The sequence below is a fragment of the Nyctereutes procyonoides genome, unplaced genomic scaffold (assembly GCF_905146905.1).
Source record: "Nyctereutes procyonoides isolate TBG_1078 unplaced genomic scaffold, NYPRO_anot_genome, whole genome shotgun sequence".
Taxonomy (NCBI): Eukaryota; Metazoa; Chordata; class Mammalia; order Carnivora; family Canidae; genus Nyctereutes; species Nyctereutes procyonoides.
In genome coordinates this window covers 9053552-9070000 of record NW_026575139.1, presented here as the reverse complement: position 1 = coordinate 9070000, position 16449 = coordinate 9053552, and the positions used below count along the sequence as shown (strand labels likewise).

The window sequence follows — 16449 nt, the reverse complement described above, 5'->3', positions numbered from 1 at the left end:
CCCTACACTAAAGAGACCCTCTAACTCCCTGCTGACATCCTTCAGAATCACTTCCCTGTGTATATTATCCATTTTCAGGACAGTGGTACACCTGCCAAAGTGTCCAAAGCAGGCCCCCCACCTCTCTTTATCCTGCCCTGTTCCAGGACAGAAGACCAGCAATGACCCATTTCAACTCCATTCTCAGCCCACACTTCTCAGACTCAGCTTCTTTTGATTCAATAGCAGTTAGTTTTATTCACTTTATTCAGGAACAGCTGAATTCCAACTCTGTGGAGCCCGGCCCCATTTTTACTCAGCTGTGGGGTTGAAGACTTTGCCCATGAGGATTGCTCTTTGAGTCATCCAATCCTCCACAAACAGGAAGAAAGGTCTGTTGAATTTTACAACCAAAGGGGTTGCTGTATATGTGTGACAGGCGATGGTGTTCCTTGAGTCCATGTCCTTGGAGGTGTCCATCTTGCCTTCCTTGCTCACCTCCATTGTGGCTTCATGCATCGCCTGGGGAGAAACAAGTCTTGTCTCAGCTCTGGGCATGAGCTCTCCTGGCTGGCCTGAGAACAAGCCGGGGCCATGTGCCCAGCTGGCCCAACTGGGCCCAGGGCAGGGAGGCAGCTCCCTCCATGGCTGATGGTGGGTGTGGAAACACTGGCTCCCATTCCCGAGGAACCACTGAGTCTCTCAGCCATCAAGATCCACCCTCAAAGGCCAGACACCTCAAGAAGGGGTTCATACTCACTGCCGAGTTCTGTCTCTCCCAGTGCAGGCAGAAAGAGTTAAGGGGTTTAATGAGAAGAAAGAGGAATAGAACTCAGAGGGAAGCTGGGTGGTCTGAAGGCTTAGGAAAAGATCCCATTGAATCATGAGGATGGGCTTTTCGAATGCTTTTTGAGTAGGATGTGGTAGAGACAAAGGGAGAGAGGGAAGGCTCTAGTATTTCATATTTCCATCCAAGCGTGGACAATTTTCCCTCCATGTGGATATGCTTGTGCCAGAAAATCCATGCCTACCCCTCTGATCTACAGGAGGCCCTGCCCAGAACATAGTGACTTTGCTCCCATACTGTGAGGGATACACCATCCATCAGTGCCAGCCCAACACCCCACACTCAGTATGTGCTTGCCCAGAGGATTCTGTGTGAATTGAACACAATAGGGAAAGCTGTGGCCCCAGAAGAGCCACATCCCAAGGGGTCTGGGCCTTGAGAACTCCATCCAATGTCCTCTGTGAGTGACATCTCACTCATCCCTCAGAGAACAGACCCTGTCCCCTCCCCAAGGTCAATGGGAGAATCAGGTAAGAGAAAGCTGAAAAATTGCTCTGTAATATTTCAAGTGCTGTACCATGGTGAGGGATTATGATTGTTAGTGATGTCTTGGGCAGTATGTTACAGGGTGGCCACAGAGCAGCCAGCCAGTCTGTGACCTTGGGGGACTAATCAGAGGATACTCCCTGTGCCCACAAATGTTCCCTGGCATCTGGATGTCTCATAGGCATCTCAAGTTGACAGAGCCAGTCTCTGCTTGCTCATCTACACCCCCTGTTTCTCCATCTTTCCTATCTCAGGCTGGTTCCAGCATCTACAGAGCTGGCCTTTCTGCACACAGGGCTTCCTCACCATTGCCCCATCAAACCACATTCACCTCTCAACTGGGTTACTGGCCACACTTCCTCCACATTGTGGAGTGTCATCTTTTATAAAACACAAGTCTGTTTGCGTCAGCCTTGGGGATCTCCCATGTCAATCAGAACAGCCCCCAGGCCTGGCAGGACCTGCAGACCCATGTAGCCTCCTCTACCTGTTTTCTGACCTCACTGGCCACCTCTCAGGGTCACATGCACCATTCAAGTGTGTCAGCCTCCTTGGAGTATCTCAAGGATGCCAAGCCCATGGCCCCCTCAAGATGCACTTGAACATGAAACCCCTAAATGTGTTTTCTTGGTCTCTTATTTCTGTCTTCAGACCTTTGTTTGAAGACCAACCCGACCTGAGGACTTTCCTGGCCAACCAACCCCAAGCCAACCCACTGCACCCCAGCATGCTTTTCAGTTTCTCCATTATCCTGCCTTCACAGGACATGTCACTGACTGACATGGTATATATTTATCTATTGGTTGGCATGTTCGTTGTCTGACCTCATCAGGAGAATGGAAGGAACCTTTATGAGGGTAAGACTTAGGCTCATTCACAACTATATCTCCAGAGCCTCTAAAAGTGCTTGGTGCAATTGCTTGTGTCTGAAACACCCAGGAACCCCAAAATCCAATGGACCAGGACAAGATTTATAACTTCTATCTTTTTAAATTGTTTTTCATTCAGAACTGTTGTGGATAAAACAGAAATTCTAGAAATTGCTCTACTCACCTCAAAAATAGTTGGGAAATCCTCCTTTGTGATGCCTGAGAAGTTTGCTCCTGTAGTAAACACATTACTGATGCCCATCTTGGGAAGAATTTTTTTTAAGTCTATCTTGGAGGAGATCTTGAACTTGGGCATAATTATGTGCACCCATCTGTCAGGAGTGAAAACCACAGGGAAGCTGGATACATCTCTCCATAAACACTTTGCTTATGCTTTCATGCCTCTTCCAAAAGAGAGTTAAGGAAAGATGAGGCATGGGTGCTTGCATGGGGAGAGGTTAACAGTCCTGGAGCATGAGCTCCAACCTTGCATTTCCAGACAAATCACTTGCCTAAAATACAGCTTACTAATCAAGCTATGACCTTCACAGGTTTCCCAATCCAAGAGAAGATGAGGGTCAGGCCAGGGGATCCAGCCCTGAGTCCCTCCATCCTTCCAGTTATAAACAGGGATTTAATTGAGCAGTGATCTGAAATGCGGCTCAGGAGATCTAGTGCATAGGGCCATCCCTCCCACTCAGCACGTTGTGTTGCTCACAAACCAATACATTTTCACCTGTGTCCATGTGATATTAAGTTTCTGAATGGATTGTAACCCACTCAGTTGGGCTCCTCTATTGGTGTAAACCCCTGTTCGAATCATGACATTGTGTGAAGTACAGCCATGGTAGATGTTAGCAGACATGCTCCACTGTGGCCCTCAACCACAGAAGATGCTGCATGGGCAGGAGCTTGTGCTCCTACATGGCATGCGGCGAGCACTATTTGGAGATTTTTTTTCCCCAGACTTCACATTTATTGCCTGAAGACTGCCTCTGCTCCCTCCAAAATCAGTGGGCCATTGGAAATCATACTTTCATTATGTGATTTGTCCACATTTGATTGGACCATGGTGAATACTGTACCTAAGCTGGATCAATCCAACTCTCCCTTCTAGGGAACAGAAATGTGTTAGATTCAGTCTGGAGTAGAGCATTTGCTTGAGTGGAAGAGAGCCATGTCTGTCCACAATGGACTCAGCTTGAAATTCACCTCTTAGGATCCTTCTCTGATCATCATACCTAATTAAGATCCCCAATGAATACTCTACTTCTGAATCTTCTATTCTATCACCCTACTCATTGTTTCCATAGTTTTACTGCAATTTGAATTTATACATTTATTAGTTGACTTACTGCCTCTCCCACCAGACTGAAGATCCCACAATGGCAGACATGTGTGGCTAGCCATTGCATTCCGAGCACTAAGCGGTGACTGGCATGGGAGAGATGCTCTGAAGATACGTGTTGGGTGAGTAAACACCATGAGCTGAATTGGTGGAAGGTGGTTTGCTGAGCCAGAGAGGTGAGGAGCAAGGATGAGTGGTATCAGGGAGATAGACTTCCTAATGATTTTGCTGTCCCCTGTCCAACCCCTCAGGACACCTGGCTGTGTTTACCCCCTTATGTGCATCTTTCCAATACATTGCTTTTTCCACCCCCTAGAGCTTGTATGAAGTAGATTTTTGGTGTAACCAGAACCATCATTTAGACAGCTTCAGGGGCATCTGGCTGATAAAGGACGCCAGGCCACCATTCTTCCCACTTGGTTTATTTCATTTTCCACAAATATGCTAGGAAATAACAGATACTCAATTCCCCTGAAATAAGACTTCTGCTCAGAGGAAGTGAGATCTGAGCAAAATTTCAATGTGGATCTAGAATGTCCCTCTAGAGTAACATACCTCATATTACTGGATTTCAGGAGTGTAGCTCTCTGAACAACCATTTCTTTTACAGCAGAGTCAGGCTGTCCCACGTCTGGGAGCGCAAGGACTATGGACATGTTTCCAATGAAAGGAATTTTAACCATTGTAGCAAACAGCTCCTCCGATCGGCTGTAAATCATTTGTCCCGTCTTCCATATCATGTCCACCGGCACTGTGGTGTGCTTATCCACAAAGAAGTCCTCCTTGTGCATGAGGTTGCTATGAAAAGCCATTTCCCAAGTGCCTAGGGGAATCAGGAAGGAAAAATCTCCAAGAATGACCTATTGGAGAAGGCATCAGCACCCACATGACTGGGGACCCCAGCGGTGAGGGGCTTGAGAAGGGAGCAGCCTCCTTCCAGTGATCCCTGAACCTCAGAGAACAGAGCATTTAAAAGTCCAGACAGATGCAAAGGAAAGGAAGGCAAAAACATGGATTTTGAAGATATTTACCATAGGATTTCTTTACATCTGTATTTACCCAAGAGATGTTTCCCAAAATATTGCCTGCCTCTGCCACTATAAGACCAGGAGAAAATTTTGTTGTCAAATAATTTGGGAAACAGTGACCACAACACCCCTTCTTTGAAAATTCCTGCCTATTTTAGTGGTTTAAGAATTCTATACACAACTAATGAATCACTGAACTCTGCAACTGAAACTACTGATGCACTATATGTTAATTCATTGAATTTAAGCCAAGTAAGATAATTTTTTAAAAAGAGTCCTGAGAAGTCTTATTACAAAAAAAAATCCATTTAAAATTGTTGAGCTTATTCAAGGAGGGAGAATTTTAATCAGAAAAACATAAGCCTGAACCCACATGGGTACGCACATACTCATGCATGGAATCCTTCTCCCATCAAGAGCTACTCCATTTTACTCAAAAATAGCTTAAGTTTGGCAGATGATATGATTGAAAGGGTTGGGAACAAAAACACTTAAAAAATGCTTGGTAGTACAATGAAATAAAAGCAAATTAAAAGTTTTGAATTTATCAGCTTATGGGAAATGGGATATAATGACCAAAACTATATTTTTTTTCTAGCTGAAACCTTTCAGGAAACACAAGGGGCAGATGTTACCACCAAACAGAAATTGATGCCCTTGATAAACCTTACCTTTGAAGAAAACGTAGTCTACAAGAAACAAGAAAGTATGAGGGTTCAGAGAGGTGATGAGTTCCTTGGTTCTCTTGTGCGTTTTTTCAGCCACAAAGTGATTGATTTGCTTTTTGGTCTTTACTACATCTCGGAAGTCAATCATCCGGGCCCTCACATCATACATCGCCTGTGTGTCCCACAGAAACGGTGAGTTGATCTTCCTATTGCTATCAATAAAGAGCATGTCCCTATGCATCAGGTGGCCTGCCCTATTTAGCTGCTTCAGCATCTGGATGACGCTCTGGAAGCCATGGTGCACGTCCCATACCTTGATGACTTTGAGGTCAAATCCAAGGCCCTCAAGGAGGTTGGTGAGCGTTGTGGATCTGGTCCCCAGGGAAAGCATGGCGAAGGAGGCAGAGATACTCAGAGGGGAGAAGATGATATTCTTTCTGGGATGCTCCATTAACAGGGTTTTGAACAATTTGTGAGCAAAAGCCTTATTGCCAGCTTCGATCTTGTGGTGGACAGGTGAAACTTCCCATGACGAGACTGGGTAAATGCTCCATTTGGATCTTTGTTTCACTTGACAGAAGATGCTATTAAAAAGGCCACAGAGGATGAGGGCCAGAGAGAGAGCCAGGTGCATTTTCCTGTGGGACATTTCTGCGGCAATCCAGGGAGCTGTAAACAGAAGTAAGAGGTGGGATGGCAGTGAACGTTCTATGAAACGTGTTCTCGATGCTTAGGGGCTTGAGAAAGGGTCCATTATTACCTGAGTGCTGGGGTTACTCTTAGTCCTTGATTGGAGGATGCTAACTAAGCCTAATGAGAAATGGCTAAACCATTTTGGAACACTACTTTAGACAAATTGAAGATGAATGACCTGATGACAAGGGGTCCAATACTGCCTCTGGCCTGTGCTGCAAGTGGGTCCTTATGCAAGTTGCTTCCCCCAGCCTAGTCCTAACACCTCTTGTCATTATGACATTCTATGATTTCGAGCACCGCTCTACACTGAGGCTTCTCTCTCTCTCTCCCTCTCTCTTTCTCTTTCCTTCTTTCTTTCTTTCTTTCCTCTTTCTTTCCTCTTTCTTTCTTTCTTTCTTTCTTTCTTTCTTTCTTTCTTTCTTTCTTTCTTTCAATACAGATCTCATGACAACATCCTGAAAAGTGTGGAAAGAGAAGAAGAACCAAGGAGAGATATAAATCAAGGAGTGTAGATTCAAATGCTAAAGAGATTTGGCCAGAAGTACACCCAGACAACACCAGCAAGTATCATGCAGTAAGAAGCATTGGGGACTGTGGCAAAGGGAGATGTGTGCCCAGGTCAGAGGCAGGCAGGTGCCACTCAACTCCAGCCAGGCTTACTGTGTGGGGATTGCTGGCTCAGTGGTGCCAGAATTTTTTTTTTTTTTTTTAGGTTTCAGAAGAAGCTGAAAACCTAGATTTTTGCATGAACAACTCAATCTTGTCAAATGTGCTTGCTAACATCATCTAGCCCAGATGGAGGCCAGATCTGGCTTCAGGGCTACCAGGTGTGATTTCTGAAAGGAAGCCCAGATGGTGGTGTTCAGGTAACTAGGCCATGAGCTGAACTAAGGGCCTGGAAAGGTCATCTCAGGAAATCCTGGCCACCTCCCGTGGGCCCTCCTGGTCCTCACAGCTGCTGCCCTGACCCATTATCAGGGTAAAAACCTCTCTCTGCCCCCAGATATGCCCCCCATGACTGACTGGGACCAGAAATAAGGCCTGGAATCTGAAGGGTGCTCTAATGGTGGGATTTCTGGCACCCCATAATGGGAAGGGAGAAGATGTGAACCATGCCCTGAGTTTATGTTCAGTCCAACCATCTCTAGGGCAGGGCCCTGTCTTCCCTCCCTGGTTTTCCTACAGTTCCTGGCACAACTCTGGGACAGAGTCCATTTCTCTGCATATGTCTGGTGATCCAACATCATGGTGTCTCTTGTCATGGCTACCGAAATAGCATCTGCTGTAGATTAAGGTTTATATCCCTCAAAATATAATGGTATCTGGAGGGGGAACCTAGGGGAAGCAATTAGGGTCAGACAAGGTCATGATGGTCCCTTATAAATGGCCATATATTACTGCTCAGGCAAGAAGAGACACCAGAGCATTGGTTCTCCCCTGTCCCTACCCATGTGTATACCCGTGAAGATGAGGTCATGTGAGGATACTGCCAGAAGATGGTCATCTGAAAACCAGGGAGAGGGTTCTCACCAGAACTCAACCCTGCTGGCAGCCCAACCAACATATTTCTGCTGCCTAAGCACCCCCGATCTCGCCCTGGTCTGTGGCATTTTGTTATGGCAACCAAGGTGACTGAAAAACATCTCCTGGTTCTCAGTCTTCCTCACCACTGACCCTTCCAGCCACTTTGCAGCCATGGTGGGTTCCCTAAAGTATAAATCATGATTTCCTCTCCCTGGTTCCCCATGAGCCTCAAGGGGCTGGAGTACAAATTCTTCAGGTGACAGAGAAGCCCTGTAGACCTTGGTTCCTGTCAACTAGATTCTTGGCTCTGAGCAGCCTGGCCCACGCCCTCATTGTCTTCTCCAGCAATGTCCCCTACCTCCCATTTCCCCACCTCCTATTATTCCCCTCCTTCCCTGCCCCCTCCTTGGGGTGGAGAAAATAGTGCAGGGATGAGATCCCAGAAAATGCACATACACGCTTAGCCCACTGGGTTTTCCATCATCTTCCCTAAGGCAGGTACTACCTGAAACATGGCAAAAAGGAGCAATGAAACACACACTCAGGTAGAGCCAACTCTGTCCCCAAGAGAGAGAAAGGTGACTTACCTTCCAGAGGAGTTGCTGTTGCCACGAGCTCTTTGTATCTGCCCCTGCCTTATTTATATTGCCATGAGGGTAGTGACATGGATAAACCAGAGTTAATATTAACAACCAACAGATCATGTTCAAATACTGTCCAAAGCAAACAACAACTGAATCATTTCTGTTATTTTCCCTTTCACATCAGTCCCCAGTGAGACAATGAGCAAAGTAATGGTTATGGCGCCATTTGTGTTACTGGTCATGAATTTGCTCAGGCAGGGTTTCTGCAAACATCCACTTAACCCCTCCTGAGAACCATGCTCTGGCCTAGGTATTTGAGGAACAAGATGCTCAAGATCTTGCCTTCACCTTGAAGAGAACCCTTGGCCCCAAGGAACTCGGTTTAGAGGGAGGGATACACATGTAAAAAGATGGTGGGGCCCATGTGACTAGTCAGGAAGAGTACACATTCCCAGTAAGGAGCTGTGCAAGGGAAGGAAAGGACCCAGTAAATGACCTGGGACCATCAGGAGAGGGTGGGTACCTTTCATCTAGGTCTTTAAAAGATAGGCAGGAGTCTACACATTCTCAGGAAAGTCTGAAGAGGGAATTCTGGATGATGGTGTGGGGTGGGGGTGCCCAGGACTTGGTGGGGAAGGTCAAGGCTGTATGTATAGGATTATTCCAAATCTAGAAGGAATTTACTTCTCTCATGATGGAAAAAAAACACTGACAAATCTTTCCCCCAGTAACAGCTAAGAAGCTGGATGCAATTGTCAAAAACCAACCATTTCTGTGCTCTAGTAATCCACCAAAGATCTATGACAGAGAAGCTTTCATTCATGAAAAGTACTAAACTTTGGGGAAGCACAGAGAGAGTCTGTGACATTTTTGTCTGAGGTTGCTTCCTTCAGAACCGGCCTTGCTGGTGGGTAGTCAAATTCACCTGATTTGGAGTATTGTCTATTGAAGTGATGATCCCAGTGGCAAGCAGTGTGTGTGTGCAGAGGGGGTGGAGTTGGGGGGACAGTGGTTCCTCTAGTCTGTGTTTGGGTTTGGGATAATATATAGGCTAGTGGAGTAGCAGGAGGTTAAACAGGGAGTCCCAAGAAGTGTGGCAGCTCTATGGGCCTGTTGAGCCCCCTGCCTGCAAGCAGAGGGGAGGCTCTGCATCTGGACACAGAGACTGGAGCAGGTGCAAGCTACACATACCTCTCTGGTCCATGGAGAAGCAAGAGAGAAGAGTGAAAAGTAAAAATCTGGGTGGTACTTGAGAACTGCCTGAGGTTTGAACAGACTCATCAGCCTACATCCAGATCCATCAGTGTAGAGTAGAAACTTTATTGTCTTAAGGTATTTGAACACAATTTCCGAGCAACATGTGGCTGAACAATAAGCAATACAATCATAAGGGTGACCTCTAGGAAGCAGGTTTATGCATAAAATAAGGAAAAAAAAACAAAAAACATCAGTGGCCAGAAGTGGCAGGGGAAACATGTTTTATAGATTCAGTCTAAGCAAATACTACAGAAACACACAAAACCAAAAACCCTCAGGAGGGAAGATTCAGGATCCTGAGTAACTATACCATATTTTGTAAAATGTCCAGCACTCAAGAAAAAAATTCAAGACATGTAAAGAAACAAGAAAGTGTGACCTTACTCAGGAGAAAAGAAGTCAATAGAAATGGTCTTCAAGTATCCCCAGATACTGAACTTAGCAGCCAAAGACTTCATAGCAGATACATAATAATAATGACAAATTTTTTTTTAAAATGGGCAAAAGACTCTACCTGACATTTCACTGAAGAGGACATATACGAACGGCCATTAAACACACGGACATGCAGATTAAACCCACAATGACATAGCATTACACACCTGTTAGGTTGTCATAAACAAGACAGAAAGTACCAAGTATTGGCAAGGACACAGAGAAACTGGAATCCTTATCTGCGGTGGGTTGGAATGCAGAACACTGATAGTCTGCAATGACAGACTCCGACAGCGTTACGGTGAGAGAGAGAAGCCACTCACAGGACTGCGTACTGCCAGATTCTATTTCTAGGAGAGGTCCAGAAAAGGCAAGTTTTTAGAGAGAGAGGCAGATCAGCAGTTTTGCCTGGGGCCAAGAGAAGGTGCCTGGAAAGACTAAAAATGGCTTTGAGGACAGGTTTTGCTATTAGAAGTATTCTAAAGCTGGGTTGGAGTGAGGCTGAATTTACTAAAATCATGAAATTATACACGGAAAATGGGTGGATTTTATGGCATGCAAATTATTAGCTCGATAAAGCTCTTAAAGAAAAAAAAAGATGAGCCATGGCAATGAGCTTTGTTGGAAGGTTGATGGGCCTGGGGTCACATGGGCCTGGAGGTGAGCAATAGCACCCCCGCTGGGGTCTATGGGGCCGTGTTGAGCAAGTCATTCATCTCCCAGAGCCTTAGCATCCTCCCCTGTAATGGAGGAGATGATACCTATTTTGCAGATTGTTCTGAGAGCTTAATGAGATACGCCATGTACAAGTAGGCCCCTCATCCAGGACGCCCTCCCGGCTGACATCTGAAGTTCTATATGGTTCTGAGTCTCCTGATGGCCAACCTGATTGGAGAATCTGCGATGGCTGGTGATCTCTTTTGCCCTTGGCCACTAGATTCTCCGGGCTCCTTGTGCCCCAATTTCTAGAACTGGGTCTCTGCTTTTGTTGGGCTGCCTGTTGCTGGGGCAGCTTGGGCCTGACCTCCAGTTGGGTCTCACTCTCCTCCTCCTTGGTCCTGGCCTCCCAACGGAACCTCATGTCTGAACTACTTGCCTTGTGGCTTATGTCATCTGCCTCCTTGCCAGGCCCCTGTTTGGACAGGCACTCCCACCCCTTCTCCATTCTGGGATATATAACAGGCTGCTCTTCCAATCCCAAAGCCCTCAGTGGCCCCTTTCTCCCAGGAGCCTCAATGCTGTGCCTCTGCCAACCCACCAACTTCATATCTCACCACTCACTCCTGGGACCTCCCCTCTCCAGCCAGATGGAGTCATTGCTGATAAGCAAACAAGCCCAATAAGGAAAAACAAGGTTTTTCCTTTGCACATGGTGTTCCTCCTACCTAGGATTCCACTTCTCCTTGTCAGGCCACCGCAGCCCTTGTCTACCCTTCAGGATTCAGCTCGGATCTCTTCTTGTGAAAGCCTTTCCTGTGGGCCACCTCTCTCTCCTTCCCCCTTGGCAGAGTTAGGTTCTGTGGGCTGCCACAGTACCATGTTCTCACCTCTCTCTTAGCGTGCTGGCCTGCAGAATACATCGGTTCACTTCGCCTCGGTCTGTGAAATCTTTGTTGGGGAAATCTGTACATGATATGATGGCCTCCTTCGTCCTGGTCCATGGTAGATGTACGGATGTTCAGTAAATGAACAAATGAGTACATTATATTCCCCAGAGGGACGCTGTCTTCTCTACAGGGAAGCCCCCATTTCCCTTTCTGTATGAGGTGGGCCACTTGGGGCACTTCTTCTTTGCTTGGGGAGCAGGGCCTGAGCCAGAGGGGAGATGATACGGCTTCCAATCCTATCTACATCCCTCTGCGGTGTTGTAGGGCAACAATGGTTGGCCCCGTGCTGAGTGGAACCCTGTATTGTTGGGCTCCTGTGTCACACACCTGATCTTCAGTATCTCACATGACCTTCTCACAGCAATCACACTGTGCAGGTGCTATTATTACTGGCCCCATTTTAGAGGGATCCGGGCTCAGAGAGGTTCAGCAACTTATCCATATCCACACAGCTAGTGGGGAGCCGAGCTAGGACTCACACCTGTGTACACCTGACACCACAGCTGTGCTCTTCCCAGAACTCCCCGACCAGAGATCTCCTCGCTTTGGTAAATAGACCCTGGACTAAATGGGCAGTGGACAAACTTTTATGGGCAGGGTCTTTTAAAAATTCTTTAAATGCTGCCCCTCGACTTTGTAACTGTGTTATACTATATAGTTATTGTACTAGTTATCGAGAATCACAACATCAGCATCCTTCTTTTAAGTGCCCTGGGCTCTGGGAGATTTTACTTTTTGATCTTAATGAATAAATATGCACCATGGTGGGATATTTTAAAGCTGGGCCTCTGAACATATTCTGGGTGGGACCTTGTGGGCAGATGGGCTGGGGGTGTGATGGCATCAGAGATCAGTCACACCTCAGGGAACAAAAGGGGGCCTCCATTTGCACACCGTCCTGAGTTCTGAGTGGGACAGAGGATGTTGGCCTCACCCTGTGAGTGATGCTTTGGGGGAGAGGGGGGGCATTTTGCAGGAATGCCTGCATTGTCTTCCCAGCCGTTAGCTGGGAAATGAGCTAGAAAGGAACACACCTTTTTTGGAAGGGTTTCCAATATGAATAACAATAATCAGCACAATGACATTAACGGGTACTGAGCACCAACAATGCACAAGGCATTGTCCTAAGTGCTTTCTGTGTGTTTACTCCCAGGACAACCTGATGGCACAGGGACTGTGTGTTTGTGTTCTCCAGGAGGGAGAAGCACAAAGAGATTTTTAAGGCATTGAAGGTCACATGGTTACAGGATGGTGGAGCTGGGCTTCTGGAATGGGAAACCTTGTGCAAGCCTCTTTTCTGAGCTCTGAACCCTTTACCCTCTCTCTCTCTCTCTTTTTTGGTAAATTTATTTTTTATTGGTGTTCAATTTGCCAACATATAGAATAATACCCAGTGCTCATCCCACCAAATGCCCCCCTCAGTGCCCGTCTCCCAGTCACCCCCACCCCCCGCCCACCTCCCCTTCCACCACCCCTAGTTCATTTCCCAGAGTTAGGAGTCTCTCATGTTCTGTCTCCCTTTCTGATATTTCCCACTCATTTTTTCTCCTTTCCCCTTTATACCCTTTCACTATTTTTTATATCCCCCAAATGAATGAGACCATATAATGTGTGTCCTACCCTCTCTGAGCCTGCAACCCTCCTGCACATGAGGTCCCCGATGCCACACCCCCCAGGAGCAGCTTCCCCCCCGCCCCCAACCTCCACCTGGGCAATGACTGCACTGCACTCAGAGGACTTCCTGGGCGCGGAGACCAAGGGAGTGTTTTGACCACATCAGTAGCTTCAGTTGCTTGTCCTGAGATTTAGTGAAGGGCAGTGTTGGAAGTGTCACATTTGCAATATGTCCCCCTCCTCCTCCCTGGATTGTAAACTCCACAAAACAAGGAGCTCTTGCAGCTCCAGCCTCAGTTCCATTCACCTGAATGGCTGCACACAGATTCACTGGCAGATGACTGGGCAGGTGGAGAAGCAACGCCCACCTGGAAAATGGAGATTCCCTGGGCAGGGGTGGTGAGGGTGGGGGTGGGGGTGATGGTACTGGGTGGTCTACCAACATATTGTCTCTGAAGCACTTTAAAGTACTCCAGCACAGGGGGTCCTGGGTGACTCAGTGGGTGAAGCGTCTGCCTTTGGCTCAGGTCATGATCTCAGGGTCTTGGGATCGAGCCCCACATTGGGCTTCCTGTTCAGAGGGGAGCCGGCTTCTTCTTCTCTCTGCCGCTCCCCACCACTTGTCCTCTCTCTCTCTCTCTCTCAAGTAAATAAATAAAATCTTAATGAAATAAAATGCTCCAGCACAGACATGAAGGAAGTGGTGATTACTTCTATTTACGTCTAGGGGCAGTGAGTTAGCAACCTGATGGATGAGCAATATACTTGGGGAGTGGGGTGGGGGCAGGTACTTAGTATTCAAAAGACTCTAATCAGAAACCCACACTCTGGAGGGGGTCACTACAAGCTCTGGCTACCAAGAATCAACACTAGGTTGATCTAGAACCCTAGATTAAGAATCAACACTAATAAGTCTAACAGGTGATTCTTTAAAAAGTGATTTTCCAACAATGCAATGACTGCTGTGTAGGGAGTATGGGTTGGCTAGAAACATTCTGTGGGTACCTCCGTCCTTGTGTGAACAGTCCCTGGACTCAGGATTCTGAGCCTCTTTTTTGTTCGTTTCTTGAAATGCTTTTAGGGGGTTCTGTCACCTGGCCCTTATGAGAAAGCTCTCTGAGTCTGCCTGTAGAACATGGTCTCTTCTGCCTGAGGGGAAATCTTTATGCAATTCTGAAAAAAAAAATCGTTCCTGACTATTCTGATGTTCATGATCTGATCCACCCACATGCAAAACTAATACAACCTTCCAACCGCTGCCTCAACATCTGTGTCCTGCCTTCTGCCCACAGGGCTGCTGTTTCCACCTGCCTGCTTCCCCCTGCAACAGTAAGAAAGGTCTGTGCTTTCCCCTTGCTCCTCCTGCCCCCCCCCCATCCCGCGCTGCCCCACGTGGCTCTGTGTGGCAGACATGCCTTCTCTGCTTGGGAATTGGAAGGAACACCAATTCTTTTAAAGGCACTTGTTCGGGGATCCCTGGGTGGCACAGCAGTTTAGCACCTGCCTTCGGCCCAGGACATGATCCTGGAGTCCCTGCATGGAGCCTACTTCTCCCTCTGCCCGTGTCTCTGTCTCTCTCTCTGGGCCTCTCATGAATAAATAAATAAAACCTTTTTTTAAAAAAATGAAGGCACTTGTTCTTCGTTCTTTTAGAGGCAATTGTCTCTGTGTCTCCATCTGATTCAGTCTCCACATCTGATCAAAACAGTTCCTGCACTTGTTTCAAAACAAAGGCAAGGGACAGGCAGCTGAAAAAAAAACAAAACAAAAAAAAAACCCCAAACCCAGGGAGCTGAGAGCTCACCAAGCTGGCAAAATATGTTTTATGATCATTCTTGGCATCTGCTTGCTCATACAAGTCTGAGCGGGTGCTGGAATGCTGCGGAGCCAGGCCTTGGCTGTAGTGGGGCCCCCGGGGGCGAGGCCATGGGAGGGGGAGGCTGGCAGCCCTCAGTGCCCCCTGACTAGTGGGGGCCCCCGATGGCCACAGAAGTAGTAGTCGTGCACCGTGGAAGCGGCCTGCGTGAGGGAGTGGGGCACCCACCCTTTGTGCGTATGGAGCGTGGTGCCACCCACTCTGAGGAGAGCGTCACGGGGTCCACACGGTGTTTTGATGGCATCGTGCCTGTGGCGAAGCTTGGCACCGGTGGCCTAGTGAAAGTCAGCGTGGGAGTCCCCAGTAGCTGGGCTTTGGTCCTGGGTCTGGTTCAGCCCAGGGGGCCCCTGGGGCCTGGGTTGGTTGCCTCTGCCCTCTGTTCCCCAGGTTGTAAAAGAAGGTGGGAGGATGGTGGAGGCGTAAACCCCCTTTGCTTCATCTCCTCCTGTGTCAAAGGGCACAGAAAAGCCAGCGTGAGGGCCCTGGCACATTGAGGAGATGTGGGGCACCCGTGCACCCAGGAAAGGAGTCTCTGGATCTAATGGGTGCAGCGGCTCCAGCAGGGGCTGCAGAAGGAGGCCCTTGGTAATGAAAGGTGGAGTAGAAAGAGCCAGAACAGCCTGTATGGCCCAAAGCACGAAGGAACGGGGTGTGTGTGTGGGGGTGTCTGCCTGGTACGGGTGTGGCTCACTGTACCTTGTGGTGGCTCTTGGGATTCGGGGTGAGGGAGCCAGGCTGCTGCCACCAGGAGCCAGTAGGGAGGAGGCTGAGCACCCTGAGGCCTGCGTGTGCGTATATGACAGCATCAGAGTCAGGAGGGCAGCCAGCCTTGACAGAGCCCAGCTGGAAAACCAAGGCGCCCACTCAGAGAGGACATCCAGCCCAGCCTCCCGCCCTTTCTCTACCTGTCTGGAACTCACCTGGTTTAGTGCAGTCCCCCACCAAACGCGGGCCGCCCTCCTCGGCCAACAATGCTGAGCTCCTTGTACTTCACTGACTTCGGTTCCACCATGCCGGGCTCAGGGTCTCCTTGTCTCAACATGCCTGTTCATCCCTAACTCAGGCTTTATGCTCACAAAAGCCCATCCTCTGTCCCACCCTCTCCTGCAATCGTCCTGTTCTATGCCTTCACAGCCTTCCTCGTTGATCTATTTATAGGTCTGATTTTGTGGTTGTGGTGGTGCCGTCACCCCCGTCTAGGCCCAGTGGGGCCAGGGACCTGGTCTGTCTGACTCCCTCCCAGCACCTGCTAGGTGTTGAGTGAGTTTTTGTTGGAATGGATGAATGAAATCACTCAGCCCCTGAAATGTCGCATCATGACAACCTGGCCACTAGGAGTTAGCCCACAACCATGATCAGATTCGGACTCTGAAGGCACAGGAGCATTGTTCTTGGCTGGATACTCATTTAGGGCCTGTTGATTTTTTTACTGTAATTCTGCAATAAAGGTGACTGACCTGCAGATTACCCTTCCCAAGGGCTCCGAGGAATGGGAATGTGTCAACCAGAAACCTTCATGAAGCTAGTTACCTGGGAGGATTTGTGGAAAAGAGCACTGATGGAGGGTGATGGGGCTTTGGATTGTGACCTGGATCCCTGCTGACTTTTACTGGCCCCTCAAAGTGGCATCC

The 16449-nt window shown here is 48.0% G+C and overlaps 1 protein-coding gene across 1 annotated transcript; it reads right to left on the bottom strand.

Moving 5' to 3' along the window:
• Positions 1–251: 251 nt before the first annotated feature.
• On the bottom strand, positions 252–16431 carry LOC129496083 (uteroferrin-associated basic protein 2-like). Its single transcript, XM_055304053.1, has 5 exons — positions 15739–16431; positions 5229–5894; positions 4085–4352; positions 2366–2513; positions 252–501 (listed from the first exon to the last, which is right to left on the bottom strand). Exons 2-5 carry the CDS (start codon positions 5872–5874, stop codon positions 292–294), a joined length of 1272 nt encoding a protein of 423 aa, XP_055160028.1. The 5' UTR covers positions 5875–5894; positions 15739–16431; the 3' UTR covers positions 252–291.
• Positions 16432–16449: the final 18 nt, after the last annotated feature.

Excerpts from the sequence above, each read along its gene's own strand:
- LOC129496083 (XM_055304053.1), bottom strand. The coding sequence starts at position 5,874 with ATGTCCCACAGGAAAATGCACCTGGCTCTCTCTCTGGCCCTCATCCTC. Across the intron at positions 2,514-4,084 it reads CTGAAATCCAGTAATATGAG|ATGGGTGCACATAATTATGC; the intron begins GTATGTTACTCT and ends CACTCCTGACAG. Across the intron at positions 502-2,365 it reads ATTTCCCAACTATTTTTGAG|GCGATGCATGAAGCCACAAT; the intron begins GTGAGTAGAGCA and ends GTTTCTCCCCAG.